At 25.1% G+C, this 17,434-nt stretch overlaps 1 protein-coding gene across 1 annotated transcript; it reads right to left on the bottom strand.

The window, feature by feature from the left end:
- Positions 1 to 1,439: 1,439 nt before the first annotated feature.
- Positions 1,440 to 15,088, bottom strand: LOC145829576 (DNA replication licensing factor mcm2-like). Its single transcript, XM_082937416.1, has 18 exons — positions 15,051 to 15,088; positions 14,457 to 14,647; positions 10,715 to 10,881; positions 10,142 to 10,224; positions 9,702 to 9,873; positions 9,270 to 9,489; positions 8,855 to 9,021; positions 8,446 to 8,621; positions 7,557 to 7,748; positions 6,859 to 6,966; positions 5,165 to 5,270; positions 4,736 to 4,866; positions 4,336 to 4,425; positions 3,735 to 3,869; positions 3,010 to 3,276; positions 2,556 to 2,777; positions 1,948 to 2,112; positions 1,440 to 1,833 (listed from the first exon to the last, which is right to left on the bottom strand). Exons 1-18 carry the CDS (start codon positions 15,051 to 15,053, stop codon positions 1,723 to 1,725), a joined length of 2,706 nt encoding a protein of 901 aa, XP_082793542.1. The 5' UTR covers positions 15,054 to 15,088; the 3' UTR covers positions 1,440 to 1,722.
- Between the last annotated feature and the right edge of the window lie 2,346 nt (positions 15,089 to 17,434).

The following is a 17,434-nucleotide window of genomic DNA, read 5'->3' as shown; positions in this document are numbered from 1 at the left end:
TGGTTCGTTTTTTCTCAGTTGTTTCGGTGTAATTTTTTTTTTGTATCTAACTTCGACATCATTCATATATTTACAAAACTTAAAATAATTTTTATTTAACATTTTGCTTAGAATGTTAATTGGTAAGTTCTGAAAAAGCTTTTCCTATATTTGTTTTTACCCATTAAAAGATTATAATTAAAAAAGTTGTTTTTAACCGGTTTGTTTCTACTTTCTGTACAATTGAAGTTGGAATAATGAAAGGCAGTTTGGTAAGTTGTTATATTTATTAAATATTCTAAAGTGCATATTTCATCTTCTTTCTACCGCAGCTAGGGATAACTTTAGGGTATTTTAGTTGTTTTTTACAGTTAACTTCAGAATAGTTGTTGAAACTTTAATAAAAAGCTGAGCACGTAATAACGTAAGTAATATAATAAATTTTTAAAAGCGTTTTATAATAATCCTTTAATTCTTTTTAAGTTTATTGGTCTTAAATGACAACAAGTTAGCAAAAAATCTTTAAAAAAAATTTACAACAACGATAGTTTATGATATAATAACTTTGTAACGTAAATACTAATAAATACACTTTGGTCATTCAGTATTTTTCATTAAAATAAAAATTTTAGTAAGCAAATGTTTATTACAAGGTTGCCACTCGTTTTTTCAAAAACTTTTCAGGTTTTCAAAATTTCCTCCAGGTTTTTAAAAGTACACATTTTTGGGTCTATCTTTTTTTAAAAGTTAAGTTTAAGGTAAAAAACTATTTTAAATTGTATAAAAACATTGAAAAGATACTTCAAATGTGTTTTTTAATAAATAAAATTTTTGATAATGACAAATATATTTTATCTTTATGGTAGATATTTTGTGTCAAATCAAAAATTTTCTACTTAACATGTAAAAATTGTTTAAAATTCCAGGTTTTTTAGTGAACTTGTTTAATATTCCAGGTTTTTTTTTCGACATTTCTCATATTCCAGGTTCTTTTTGCCTAAATTGTCAAATTCCAGGGTTTTCCAGGTGAAGTGGCAACCATGTTATTAATGATTTAAATAGTATTAAAACTCAGCTAAGAACTTAAATTATCAACAATTATTTTTATTATTTTAAAATACTATGAATTTAAAGTACTAGGAAAAAAACACTACTTTATAGAAAGTAAATTTTAAGTTGCAAATACGCATCGAACATTTGCTAATAATCGATGTAGAATTCAAAAAAAAACTATAAAGTTTTAAACAAAATTTAATGTCACGATTAAAACTACGAACCAAAAAACTTTAAACAAAACATAAAATACCTTGATACAACTTTGAACTAAATATGAATTTTAATTTACTAAGGTCAATATCTAAAAACTTATTAAAAACTAAAAATAGAATAAATAATCAGTTAAGAGATTAAAACCAACTTTACCTTGAAAACGTAAATTTCAAATATACTAACTAGGTATTGTTAACGCTTCTATCCCTACTTTAAACAAAAATGGATGCTAAATAATATTAAAAACACGATAAATTTTACTTTACTTTTATTAATAATTATTACATTTTTAAACTTGTATATTAAAATTGCCAGAAGGCCGTAAAACAAGTTAATAAAAGCTATACCTAACAGAAACCTTATTTTTATGGAAAATAAGTGAGGACACTAAATGTTTGTACTGACTAGCAGAACACTTTAATCGGGTAAAAAATCTTGCTAAAAAACAACATTCAGCTCTCTTCACAAACTTATTCAGGCGTTTTGTTTGATGGTTTTTCTTTCTTTATCATATTCAAATTTGTTGACAGCGAAAACTGCTGAGTTGTAGAAGGAAGCCACATTGTGGATATTTACTCTGCGTGCCTGAAATAAATCCATAAATGAAATTATAAAAAAAAAAGAGATTTCACATTTAGTGCAGTTGTATTATTTCACTCAACCGATACAGGTGTCAAACAATATACTTAACTAACGAACCTTTTCTAAAAATTCACTTTCTTGAACTTCAGTAGAAGCTCCCAATTGTCGGGAATCCCCGAACTTATTTCGGTTGTAGACATTCTGGTCGTTTATCAATTGTCTCAAAATATACAGAAGAAGATCATTGTTGTCTTTCTTGTAGTTCAAGTATTTGCTAAATTGCTGGAAATAGATAATTCAATTACATACATGTATAACTTTTTTTGTTGTACTACTATTAACCCTTTTTATTGCCAAACACTTATAAGCAACTTTGAAAACTTATAGTTTATTATAGATACGTCTAACTTATCTGAGTAGTTGTAAATAACAAACTAAATAATATTAAACAAACACTTCATTTTTTTATTTATCAACATTTTTATTTTTAACATAAATGTTCAAAGAGGTTTAAACATGTAATTGTTACTTAATTTAATTGTATATAAACTAACTAAACGTACAGTATTGCTTTTTAGATCCCTTAAATTAAACCTTTAAAAAAAAATCATAATAAAACCAAGCACTAATGATACAAAACTTTCGCATACAGAGTAAAAATATAACAAAATTATATAATTAAACCAAAAAGTTTCTTTCTAGCTGCCTAAAAACAACAAACTAACTCTCTTGATACTCTTCATAACTGAATACTTCTGGGTTTCCACGAAACTTTCCAGAACGATCTTGTTGGCGGTGTTGACGTCATCGTCAGTCACGTGACTTCGCAGGTGCATCTTCGCGTTCGCTTCAGCCAATCGGAGAACAGATTCGATGTGGCGAGCGGTGATTGGCACGGAGCCGGTCAGAGCTGATTCGTGACGAAGGTCCGCGTATAACTTGGATATCTGTGAAATGAGTGAACTATTTAACAATTGGTGAAAATATTTGTTGAAAAATATTTATTGTTTAAATAAAAATTGAGCTTTTGTTGTGTAGAATCGAAATAAATTGAACATCCGTACAAAAAATAATTTAACAAGCCTAATTGTAGTTTTTTAACGACACGTAATTAGTGAAAAAAAATTATTCTTAAGTTCTTTTAGTGCTTTATAAACAATCCATCTATTAAACAGAAACCTTATCCTGGTCCATTTGTTGCAGTTTGGGATGAACTTTCTCTCTAGCATAGATGATGTACTTCTTTAAAAGTTCCTGGTCGATCTTATCCTCATCCTTGTTCGAGGATTCCACCGATTTCGGGGCTGTCTCTGGTGTTTTAGGATCGGTTCCAGGTTGTCTGGGCGTGGTGGGTTCGTCGTTGGGGTTGTGCAGGCCCTGAGGATGGTGCCTCCTGTGGCTACGAACCACAAACTTGGCCAACATTTCGTCCACTATCGGGTCAACCTTTGGTTAGATTTAACTTTATTTGACTACCATAATTAAACTAGTTGCATTGAAATACTCTTTTAATTTCTTATATTAACTAAAACCGTAAAAAACAATAATAAATTTCATTTGTGTAAAACTTAGATTCCGTGTGATACTTTTTTTTTTGTTTTTTTTTTTATGTCTATATAATTTATTAAATTTAACATGTTTTATTCTTAATCGTTAGTTTCATTACATAATAAACCCATGTACTTTTTATTTAGATTTTAAGGTCTATTTCAAGATTAATTAAGGATAAATTTCAAAAAAACTCAGGTTGCTTATAAAATAATTTTCATAAATAGACAACTATAAAAAGCATAAATACTTCTTGTTATCATTTGTAATAGTACCATAAAACGAGCTAGCTAATATTTTCTAAACATTTATAGACATTCTAATATTGAACTCTTTTTTTTGTTCAAACCACATACCTGGTCTTTAACCACACAAAGAACATCAAATCTAGATAAGATGGGTTCAGATAGGTCTACATTATCTGCGAATGTCAAAGAAGGATCATACCTTCCTCCGATAGGGTTAGCTGCTGCTATAACTGAACAACGAGCCTAATAAGATAATATTTTATTTAATACTATGAAGGAAAATTAACTTACTTAATATCGATACTTTTTGTTATGCTTTTTGTCAAGAGAAATTATTTCTTAGTTTTCAAAAATTATGAAGGTCTGGGTTTCTCATATAGCAAAAACACAATTTTTTTAAAGCGTTTAAAGTTTAGACTATAAAATAAAACATGAAAATTTTAGAATTAGTCGCTTAATATAGTTTTATAAATTAGTGCAACTTAAACTTTTTGATTTTCTATGACAAAATAAAACTCAAAAACTTTACTTTTAAACTAGTTTGTTCAAGTTTAAAATTTAGTCTTTTGAAAATAAAAAAATATATAAAAAAACAATTTATACCTACAAAAGTATATTTTGTTTTAATAAGATAACATTTGTTATAAAATTTTTTTATTAACTAAATATTTGCAGGTTACAATTAAGAAATAAAATTATTCATTTTTACTTGAAGAGAAGTTATAATTCCAGCTTTAGATATTGAAATAGTTTGTTGTTCCATCGCTTCATGAATCGAAGTCCTATCAGCATCATTCATCTGAAATAAACTTATAAATTACAAAACTTGAACTTTTTAAATAAGATTTGACACATTGGTTGAAATTTCATCAAATAAATTATCAATTAAACTAAAACACTTTTAAATTTTTTTCTAGGAAAAAAACAATTTTTAACTTATAAAAATAAAACTGCTTACATTTTCAGTATAGAAAACGAGTGTATAAAACTCGGCAATATTTAAACTTTGTTATTTTAACCAAAAAGTATTTTTAAAAGAGTGCAGAAGAAAAAAAGAAAATATTTTTTTTTCAAACAAAGCTCAAACAAATAGTTTTAAACATGAAAACCTTGTCAAACTCGTCAATGAGACAGACACCACGGTCGGCAAGGACGAGGGCACCAGCTTCCAGGGTCCACTCCCTAGTAACGGGGTGACGTTGCACATAGGCTGTCAGACCCACTGCAGAGGCTCCTTGACCTGTAAAACATTGAACATTTTAAGAAAGCAACTTTTATGCAAAAAATATTATTGACCTAAAAATAGTTCTAACCATACAGTTAAAAATACTCAAATTCAATGACTACTTATATAAAAAACTACTGACCAACTCATTACCATGTGGCAACTTTGTATGCTGTACCCTTTTTACTTATTGCGCATTTATAGTGATTTAATAGTTTTTCCATGGATAATCATTCAGCAATATTCAATTAAAAAACAGTTTAAACTTAAAACCAATTTCATTAAAAGCGCGAAAATTTAATTTTTCTCTAACCTGTGGTAAACACTGCACGATGTGATGTTTTTTCAACAAATTTGAGAAATTGCGACTTGGCTGTTCCAGGGTCTCCACATACTAACACGTTGATGTCGCCACGAAGCTGTTTGAAAGTTACATGACACAAATAAACTTTCCGATTAAAATAAACCAATGCAGTTTTGAAAACGCTGATTAAGTTTGTTAATAAGGATATATGATGTCATGGATATTCATTTGAGTTATCAAAGAATATTAAGTATTGCAAAATTTTAACATATCAAAATTGATTACTATTTAAAAAGACTACTTAGAAACAAATATAATACACAATATTTTATATTTTTTAATCATTTTGAATAAAAACCATGCTAAAAAACCTCTATTCATTAAGGTATTTCCTAGCTCTTAAAAATAGTTGATGGAACTACAATTAAAATAAAATTATGTGTTAAACATTTGTTGATAAAAAAATTCTAGTTGTGTTAGTTTTAAAGGTAAGTTTTTGAGGGAACATTAGATGAACAAAAATTATTTAAAAATTATGCATAATAAAGTCTTGAAAGAATAAATATATTATTTCCCCTCTAGTAGTTGAGAACTCTTTATTTGTTTTCTAAAAATCAAAACATATATTACAATAATGGTTTTACATTGAAAATGTATGGTTTAAATTTTTTTTCAAAATTTTAAATATTAAATAATAGCATACTTTGATTAGTAATAATTTTGTTAAGTTGTAAACAGACAATAAACAATAAAAAGATATATGATACTAATTGCAGATAAAATATTGAAAATATTAAATGTTTATATCATAAAAGAGTAGTTAAAAATTTTTAAATAACAACATGGTTTTCCAAACAATTACTTTATATAAATTTTAGAATTTTATGGTTTAATTAACTAATCATGAAGTTAATAAAATTTAAAATTATAAAAACAAAGCCATGTTTCAATAGTCTAAACAATCAAACAAGATCTTCATTTATTAAAAAATGTGATTGATTAAATAGAATAATGATAAAATGCATATGAAAATCAAATTAAGATATTGTTTAAATTGTTTAGAAGAGTAAAACATTGTTTTGATAATAAAATTTTAGTTATATTTTCCTAGTTAATCACAAGTTGAGAACTATAATTCTCATGTTAAAAGCAAAAATAACACAATTAAGTTTTATTTTTAAGTTAAATAAAGCTTAATATGAATTTTCTGTAAAAAAAAGTTTTAAGAGAAATTGAGTCTTTTTGAAATGTTACTCCTAATATTTGCTGAGTCAGCAAAATAAAAAAAACTCTTTATGATTTTTTCTTAATTTTTAGTCATCAAAATATTATTTTTTGTTTAATTTTTGATGTTTGGGTAAGGTGGGTTAGGGATAAGAGTGTAAATAAATAAAAATAATAATAATATTTGCTGACTCAGCAACCTTAACATTACAATCGGACCCAAAAAATTATAGTTAGTAAACCGAAAAATTAAAAACTATAAATGTTTATAATAGTAAAAGGCTTTGCAAACAAAGCGGTCTATTTAACTAATTGTTTTAAAAAATTTAATGATAAAATGCTAAATAGTAATCAACAGTAAAACTTTAAGAATATCAAATTTTATATCAATCATTTTATTATAAAAAAAACATAATACTAATACTCTTTTTATAATAAACATTAAAAGAATTAGCATCCACATCAAATTTCAAACTAACTTTATGCTTATTACCAGGGTTTTTAGCAACTCCACCAAACATAGCCAATGCGATTGCATATTTAATGTTGTCATGTCCGTAAATTGAAGGAGCTATGCCACTTAAAATCTGTTGAATACTAGAATAAATACTTTTTATATTACTTTTTTTTTTTAAGTAAGTAATTTTATTAACATTTGGTGAAAAAAGACAAAACAGTGTCAAAATATTTTTTTTGATTATAATTTAGTAAATTTATTATAGTTGTTTATGTACAAAATTTGTTTTACACAAAAATATGGAATATTTTAGTAAAAAGCTAGATTTTTTTTGATGTAAAAATTTTCTGTTTTATTTTTTTCATATTTTATGGGAATAAACATCTTAAGTATAATAGAAAAACTATTTGAGCAAGTTCTCAGCATATGGTAATAAAACTAACAGCTTTTTTCCTAAAAAAAACATTGCAATGTATACGTGACAAGACACAATGTAAATAAAATATTTTAATAATAAAAGTAAAATTAACTAATTACTAAACTTATAAAGTTCGTTTATAATTTCATACAAATATGTTAATATACACTTTCAACCTTTATATTAGCATTAGCTGAAAAATAGACATAAACTTATAACAAAAGTAATAAACCATAAATGTAATTAATATCTTCAAAATAATTAACAACAGTCCGAAATACAAAATTCACAAAAATAAAAACCTTTTTAGTAACATTTACATCTCTTGCAAGATTGTTTATTTTTTTAACATCGGCATCAGTTAATGTAGACACACACAACTTATCATCATCCTTCAGTATATAGTTCGCCATTAGAACTGTACTAAATACTGGAAAACCGTTCTTAGTATTTAAAGCTCCATCGTAACTATTTGTGTAAATTCCAGTGAGTTTCTGTAGCAAATATTTGTTAATTATTAAAAAAGTTTTGTTTATGGCATAAACAAAGCTAAGGTTTGTCAATAGATATACTTACTTTCTTTTAAATTTTGAAAAACTTGTCGAATGATTTACAAAGGTAAGTTATAACTATTTATATTAGGAAATATACGTGATATAAAGTTTTAAAATCAATAGATAACTTTAAAAACTACTTTGATAAGTGTACGTGCATGAAAAACTAAATTCCATATTTATTATATAGATATTAAATTCACTATTATTAACCGGAAAATACTTTGCTCAAATCAATAAATAAATAGCAGAAAAAATTAAGTTATTTTTGTTTGTTGTTAAACTTAAATTTTCAAAGGAGAGCGCTATGTTTTTATCAAATACAATTTTAGCCAATTGCTCTTAATAAAGACAGAGTGTTTTCCCTCAGAAACTAAATTCAAACAATAAACAAAAATAAAACTTGATTGTTTGTAAATTTTAAAACATTTTGATCAAGTTAAATTTTTTTTAGGTATTTACAAGTGAAGTCTAAACAAATATTGCCTAAAGAATTTTTAACTCATACATTTGATTTTGCTACCACTAATACTATAAAAAACTAGAAATCTTACTATAAGTTAAATATTATTATTACATAATAAAATTTTATATTATCTAAAAAAAATTGATTAACAAATACTTAAATAAAACAAACAATTTCATCTCCAGGTCGGCAACTATCCACCAAATCCGCTAATAAAATGGCATCTTTGGACCGAGGCAATCTTCCGGCAGCAATTTTACCCGGACTTTCCTGGACAGTTATTCTCTGGTAGTTCTGGTAGACCGTTTTTGCCATGTTAACATTAAATGGACCGTAACTTTGACATTCTGATGTTTGATTTATTAATTTTATTTTCACATGTAAATATACAAAAAAAAAAAAGCACAAAAGTTTGTATTGCAATTTACTTTAATTAAATATGACTTTATCTATGTTTTTTTTCTGCTAAAAAATGCAAAACATTTTTAAATATGTTATTTCAAATTTTAAAGTAAATAATCTTTAAAATCCACATTTAGTAAACAAGAGGAAATTATAAAATAAACAACTTATTTTATACCTGGACATGCGTTTGGTTTAACTTCTTGATTTTGATTTTGTACAAACGGCCCAAAAACCCCTCCACATTTCAAACAATCATAGTAAATGAGACGGAGTTGTGGCAAGATGGTTGTACAAGATGTGACAACACCACTTGTTTGTACTAATTGGTTCAAATGAATTTGTCTGTAGAAATAATATCAACCAATATATGCTGTGTTTTCAGTAAGTTTTTGTTACAAAAATAGTAATTATATAAAAATGTTTAAATTGTTATTATTTTATAAAATATATACTCAACAGTTTAAAATAAATTTATATCAAACATTTTAAAAGTATTAATACATGGTAAAAATAATTTAACATTCTTAAATGTAGAACAAAAATCGAGTTAATCTTTTTTTTTTGAATTTATAGTTAAATAAGATAAGTACCTCAGGGATCTAATATCTTCTTCAACAGGTAAGTTAGATATCCTGACATGAATTTCCTTAGCAATGTTTTCATACAGAGGGTACATTCCAAGAACAACATGCTTCGTAGCTTGGTCAAAACATTCCAGCATTTCAAGGGGAGCTTCAGGTAAAAAGAAGGCAAGAACATCTTGATGTTCTCCGAGCATGTTGTAATCAACAACCAAACTTTCTTTATTGTCTGATAAAACAAGAATTTAGATTTTATTTTGGAAATGTTAATCTTTAGAGGTGATAATTTTTTTTGCAGGAATATTAGTATGTAACTAATAGCTTAAAAATGCTATACTAGTCTTATTGTTCTAAATGTTCAGAAACACTTACATAAAATATATAACTAAGATAGACTATTAAAAAAACTTTTATAAATGAAGTATTACAAAATTCAATTACCTTCAACCATTTGCTTTATTTTTTCTTTGAAAACATTATTTCCTTCACTATCAACAGTAGTCTTTAAGAAAGACTTAAATCTGTTTATAATTTCCAACTTTGGTCCTGGCATTGAAACCCATTCTCTGACTGTGTGATTTTTCGTGTCTTCTAAATTTTCTATACTCTCAAGCTAAAATTTAATGTTACTTTTATTTACGTATCACTTTATGTTATCAATATTTTCAAATAAATATAAATAATAAAGTTTGAAATTTATTAATATACTTGTTAAAATTTTATATAACGGTATATTCAAAACTTTCGATAAATTATAGACTAAATCTTACAATAAACTTTTAAAATTTATATATCTAAAAAAATTGAAACTATATTTTATAAAACTTTAACCGTTTATACTATTATAAGTTTTTTTCTCATTAATTGTTTACAACTCTCACCATTTCATCTTCATCTCCTTCAGCAGCTCTTTCTGCTCTTCTTCTTCTCTTCGGACCTGTTGGCTCTTCGTCATCTTCACTGTCTGTATGACATAATAATTATTAATTTGACATTACAATGTGTAAAAAAGAAAGTTATGTATGCAAGATATATAATATTTTTATTTTGATTAAAATTTCCTAAAAAAATGCTAAATATGTTTTTGTAAACTTTTCATCTAATTTTAGTATAAAACCTAAATTTTTATACGCTAATTTTATAATAAAAACAGTATGATGAACAATCAAAGCGAAAAAATGTAATATGTTGTTGTTCGTTTATTATGTATAGAATGCTAAGTATTTGAACACAGAGAGTAAACTATTTCAATTAATTATGGACAAAAATTATGATTAATTTTATAAACAATAACTGTCTACTACTTCTAAGCGTAACTTAAAAATATTTTATTAAAAAAATACTAATAGCAAATACATCAGTTAAGGAAATAGATTATTAGTCAGTAAACATAATTAATCAGATGTCAAGTATTAAAAATGTTTTTTATTACATATTTTCAAAAACATTCTAACCATAAAACAACCGATGTCTTCTCCTATCACCACCACTTTCAGTCTTTTCCCTTTTCTTCAAAATTTCATCTACTTCCGCCCTTGCAGCAGGTGAAAGAGCTTCATATTCTGCATCATCTAGATCAGCTCCTTCGTAAGTATCAAGTTGAGGGATGTGGCGATAATCTCTGTTTTGGAATTATACAGTTTATGCCTCATAAATTAGATAACTAGATTAGTTAGATAACTAGGTTGAATTTTAAATAATCTAAATTTAACTACTAAAATTTTGTTTACATTGAGAAGGCATTTAGCATGGTTGCCACTGATCAAGCTGAGAAAAATTTCCTGACTTTTCCTGACTTCTTACCAAAATTTTCCTGACTTTTCTAAATCAAACTCTTAAATTAAACTTATTCTAAAATACATAATCAAAAACTTCAAACTATATAATGCTTTCAATCTAATTTTAATACAGGTTAAAAACACAAGTTTTTTGCTGAATTCTATAATCAAACTTCCAGTACATCACTTAAACCATCTGTGTAAGATTGACGTTTGTAATAAACAGCTCTATCAACAAAATACTTGTATTATTACCTTATAAACACAGCTTTTCTGAAGAAAGACACATTTTGTTAGCATTTCCTAGCATAAATGTATCTAGATAAACAAACGACATATAAGGAAATTTTACAATTAAAACCTTGAACTAATAACGAACTTTCACAACTAAAATCTTAAAACAATAACAAATGTTTACAGTTGAAACCTTAGAACAAAAAAGAACTTATTTTTTTAGAATTTGCTAGCTTTAATGTATCTTAATAAACGAAACGACATATAAGGAACTATTACAATTAAAACCTTAAATTAATAGGGAACTTTTAAAACTCAAACCTTAAAAAATAACGAACTTTTACTGTTTTAACATTAAAACAATAAAGAACTTAATCAAATACTGTTTTTTTAAATGTATGTACTAAAGTTTTTTTTCTCCTTTTTTATTAGAACTTCAACCTCTTCATCTAATGAAGATATGGTTTCCTTCATCTGAACTGCATTCCGCTTTATTTTATTGGCAGTTAAAATCATTTGCCTCATTTTATTTAAATCGCTCTCATCTGCTGCCCCTACACTTGTTGAAGAGAATCATTTCTCTTAATCAAGCCACAACTTTTCTTTTCTTTTGGCACTCATTTACTTTTACTTTCATTTATAAAATATTCCCAATTATCATTTAGTATAAAATTTGTAACAAATAAATATACTCTTATTTATTTAAAAAACTTAAGTTACTCTACAAAAAATACAAATAATAAGTAAACTTAATCTTGGCATATACCTCTCTTATAACTTATTTTATAAATTTAAACAATTTTGAAAAGATTATAAAAAGGTAGTATACACATTAACTTGTTACATAAAATACTAAACTAACTGCTTAGTTATAAAGAACTCAATTATTTACTTAAACAAAAAACAATTTGATTCTAAAATTATGCTAGATAAACTTTTGTGTATATATCACCGTTTCACTATGGAAGTGTCCTTGCTGCAGATCATCAATACTAAAAAGCTTACAAAGTCTGCTTGTTCAAGTAGGGTACTTGTCCAATATGTTAATAGAAAATTTTTGCAGTTTTGTAAAGGATATTTTACTAATTTATACCAGATGAAGGCATTGGAAACAAAATTAAATATTCTTGTAAATTTCTAGGAAAATTTTGGATATTTTTCAGACTTTAAAGGACTTTTAATCATTTTTTACTTTTTGAAGGCTTTGGAAAACAAGGAATTTTGTAAATTTAAACTGACAAAATCTGACTTTTTTTTAATTCTATCAAATTTCCTGACTTTTCCTGACATTTTTTCAAAACCCCCCATTTTTCCTGAGTTTTCCTGACTTTTGTCATTTTTTTAAATTTTTCCTGACTTTTCCTGATTTCCTGACCGAGTGGCAACCCTGATTTAGTAATATGAGGCTAAATAAATATAGGAAAGTAAAAATAAACCTCACATTGATGTAATCAAAACACATTTACAGTTCATTTAAAGATGGTTGTGATTTTTATGGTACTTTAAATTCTTATATACAAGTTTCAATTAAAACTTTAAAAGTAATTTTTTGAAAAAATACATAGGCTACTTGATGGTCCTGAAGATAAAGTTAGGAAAAATTATTTAAAAACTAGTTTTTAAATTTTATTTAAAAAATATTTTAAGTAAGCTTTTTGCGTTGTAAGTTAATGAACTTGTCAATGCTTTATTCAATCACTTATTTGTAAATAACCAATGAACAAAAAATTTATACAATAAATACATAACTTTTAATGAATAATATACTTTTTAAACTTTTAATACTGTAATAATCTTTACTTTCAAGTTGTTACCTAAAAATAAAAAAACTTGATTTAAATGTAAAATGTTGCATAATTGAATTACAATAGTTTATAAACCACCTATAGATTTGTTGTCATACTGATAAAAATTTTAAAAACTTTATTTTTTAATTAATTTTATTATTTTAATTTTTTTAAATGTTTCTTCATTGTTACAATAAATCTTGCTGAAAAAATTGTAATCTTTACATAAGTTTAAGTTTTTAGTATATGATAAACTATAAATTTATGTTTTATAATTGTAAAATTTGTTATATGTTTTAAAAAGTAAGTTTTATGACTAAACACAAAATAGGTGTTTAACTTGTTTTTATTGTTGTTACTTTATTGTTTGTAAACATTTTATTAAATCAATGTTTAGGAATGACCATAGGATTATACAAACAATAGTAAATATAAGACAATACTTATGTATTATAAAAGTATATAATTTAAATTAATATATTTAAAAGTCAAGGCTTTTTGTTTACAAAGATTAACATAAAACCAATTTATATCAACATATAAATCAACGGCTATCATATAAAAGTTTACAAGTATTAATTATAAGTCACTTTTTTAGACAAGGTAAAAATAGTTAAGTCAGGATTTCCAAATGTTTTTGGCAAATTTTCTCCAGGTTTTTTTAAATTTCTTCCAGGTTTTTAAAATTTATGTTTTAGGGTCTATTTTTAGTTTAAAAACTGTGTTAAATAGTATAACAACATTAAAAATATATCTTAAAGCTTATTTAAATGATTTTTTTTTTAACTTTTGATGATGACAAAAAAATTATCTATATAATAGATTTTTTGTGTCACATCAAAATTTTACTACTTAACATGTAAAAGTTGTTTAAAGTTCTAGGTTTTATAGTGATTCTTGTTCAAATTCCAGGTTTTTTTGGCAAACCTGTAAAGTGTAAAATTTGGCAAAAAGTGAAGGAAAAGGGGATTTTAAATTAGAAATTATCTTGCATCTTCCATAAGGACCTTATTGGTCTTACTAACTTAGATACCTCATATCTTAAAGACTACTTTGAACTTTATTAAGCTGTAAAATTATCTGGTTGCGTATATAAAATTTTAAATAATCTTAAGTTCTAAATAACAAGGTAGATCCCCCTATGGCCTTAATAACATAAATAAATATAAATAACAGTTAAAAAGTTTTTTTTGTTGATTATATTCAATTAACAATTTGTAAAATTATGGGTCAAAACAAATTATCAGCATAAAATAACTTAAAATCTTTTTTTTAACTGAATAATACTTTAATAAAATAAATAGACTCAATCATGAGTATCTAAATAGTCTGTTCCAGCACAACATTCACAGTATACAAAAAACTGTGCAATAATAATCACTCTTTAAACTACAAACCTCTCCATATTGTCACCAAACAACTCCTCCCCTTCTTCTTCTTCAGGTTCATCTCCCATGTTACCCAACAAGGCATCAGCTTCACTGTCATCTTGGAAGGGAGGAAGGTCCTCATCATCGTCCATTCTGACAGGACTTGATCCAAGAGGGGGAGGGCTTGAAGCCATGTCATCCTGGTTTGATCGTTCACTCTTGAAATAAAAAAATGATACAGTAGACTGAAGTTTTATAAATTGCAGTATGATTATATATGCAATGAAATACTTATTTTTTGTTTATAAAAAAGCAAACAACATTTAATCATTTTGTCAAAGCAGCAACTTACTTTATCAAGAATTAAGTCTTTGGAAAATAAATGTATGAACTAGCAGAGGGTTAGTATTCTACACTAATAAAGCTTTTATAACTTGTATCTAAAGTACTTTTTACTAAAACAAATATTGAAATTAAATTTAAAAAATATTGAACAAGTTTTTTTACTTGGTTTACTTTTTAACTATTTTTTAGTATTGAAAATAGTATTATAATCAAAACAATGCAAATGAAAGAAAATAATTTATTTAAATACTTATAACTTAATATCATACTACTAACCATTTTACTTGATTTTTTTGTTTAAAACCTAACTTAAGTCTGAAAAAATATTAGTTTTATTTATAATTTTCTAATAGACATTTTAATTACTTTAGTAGAAAAATGGCTTAATTGTTTTTAAAGTATTAAACTTAAATAAAAATTTCATTTATATTTTTGAAATTTCTGATTTTAACATACTTTTTTTCTTAAAATTTTTTAGTAATTATATTTAAAGATGTTTCTTTAAGAGATACTGTTTAATAACATCTACTTTTTTTTAAATATTGTCCAAAACATCTTTTTTTTAATTTTAACTGAAACTTGTATTAAAAAACCTCAGCACACTTGGCAATATAAGCAAAATTTTTTAATTAATTTATTTTTTTTTTATTAAAGTTTTTCAAACTTTTATGTTTAAAAGAACTTGAAAAAAGTTTAGCTTTAAAATTTAATGAAGTTTGAACAAAAAGTTTACATTTTTTTTCGAACAAACATCTATACTTTTAGAAAAATGATTTGTTGCCTTATCTGAGCTGATATCAAACATTTTTTTAAAGACCAAATAAAATCAATATTAAGTCCAATGGGGGAGGGGCGTAACTCCCCTTTTTTTTAATTTAATCTTTCTCTATAAATTGCTATTTACAGGTTTTTAATATTTAAAATATTTATTAAATTGTAGCAGCTTGAAGTTTAAGTGTACAATAGGTTCCTTAAACAACGGAGAAGCTAGAACAACTCATGTTATATGCTCAAATTAAAAGAAATTCAATATATAATAATGAACTCTTTTTTTAGCTTTCTTTCTTTTTTCAGAAATTTTCATGCGTTTTTAATGTTTAAGATGTATAAAAACATTGAAAAGATACTTCAAAGCTAATTCATATGTGTTTCCTGATAAAAAAATTTGATGCATCTTTTATCTATATGATGAATTTTTTGTATCTAATCAAAATTACAATCTTAAATATGTAAAGATTCTTTGAAATTTAAGGGTTTTTTTCAAAATTTTGTAAACTCTAGGTATGCTTTTTCAAAATTATTTTTTAATTAAAAATTTAACGATTTTCCAGGAGTTGCCACTGGTTTTTGAGAAATTACTTCCAGGTTTTTGGAAGTTTTGAAAGTACTTGTTTTTAGGTCTACTTTTAGTTTAAAGTTAAGATTGAGGTAAAAAACTATGTTAAGTAGTATAACAACATTGAAAAGATACTGTTGTGCTACTTTATATGTGTTTTTTCTATAAAAGTTTGATGATGACAAAATAAAATTTATCTATATGAGGTTTTTCATGTTAAATCAAAAATTTACTACTTAACATGTAAAAATTGTTTAAAGTTATAGTATTACTTGTGATTTCTTTCAAAATTCCAGGTTTTTCAGGTATCTTTAGCCTAAAATATCAAATTCCAGGTTTTATGGAAACCCTGCAACCCTGATATACACTGATATAACACAAGTCCACATAAATCGAGGAAAATCATGTAGCTTAGTTTCCCAAGCAAATATCTTCTGACATTGCAACAAAATAAAACATTAAAAATTTAATAATGTCATCAAATATGTTTCATTGTTAAACTTAACATTTTTTATGCCAGTAAATTTAAGGATCTCACAAATTAGATGATAAATAGTGTAAATTTTTTCAAAATATAAATAGTCAATATAAATCTTTATTAGTTATTTTGTTGCTAATGACTTATTGTTTTAATAAGATAGCCATATGTTTCTGTATTACATTCTGTATTACATTACCTTAAGTTAATCATTTTTAGTTTATGCATCTTAGTAATATGTTGGCGGGTTTTGCAAAAAACACAAAAGCCATTTTTACTGTTGAGACATTGAAAATAGCAAAAATCAACAACTAAACTTCATTCTATATTTTTTTAAGTAAAATTTTCAGATCATAAAGAATACTACATAACGAATAAATTTGAAAAAAAAATTATTAAACTCTAACTATTTATATGTAACCGTTTTAAGAATTAACAGATATGACTTTAACTTTAATTAGTTTTATATCATTTATAAAGTAAAAAGTACTTTGAAAGGAGAAAAAAAAATTATTTTTATATTTTTTAAATATTTAGCTTAATATTTTTGTTTTTTCATATATTCTTGTTGTTTTTTTATACGACGTAACTACTTATATTTTTTAACTACCAGCGAATGTTGAAGACATAATTAAAAATTAGTTTTAAGTGAAATAAAATAGTTTAACTTAAAAATAAATAATGCAAACAATATATAACTAATCAAAAATAAAAGCTTAATAAAATTAAAACTGTTTCTTTTTATCATCTAATTTTCACCTAAAGTAAAGATTGATTGATTGTTTATTGAACGACAAAAAAAGTACTCAAATTAAGGTTTGGTTCTAGGACCTTGTGTACAAGAAA

This window comes from Thalia democratica, chromosome 2, assembly GCF_965202585.1.
Source record: "Thalia democratica chromosome 2, ktThaDemo2.hap1.1, whole genome shotgun sequence".
Classification (NCBI taxonomy): domain Eukaryota; kingdom Metazoa; phylum Chordata; class Thaliacea; order Salpida; family Salpidae; genus Thalia; species Thalia democratica.
This window is presented reverse-complemented; position numbering and strand designations above follow the sequence as displayed.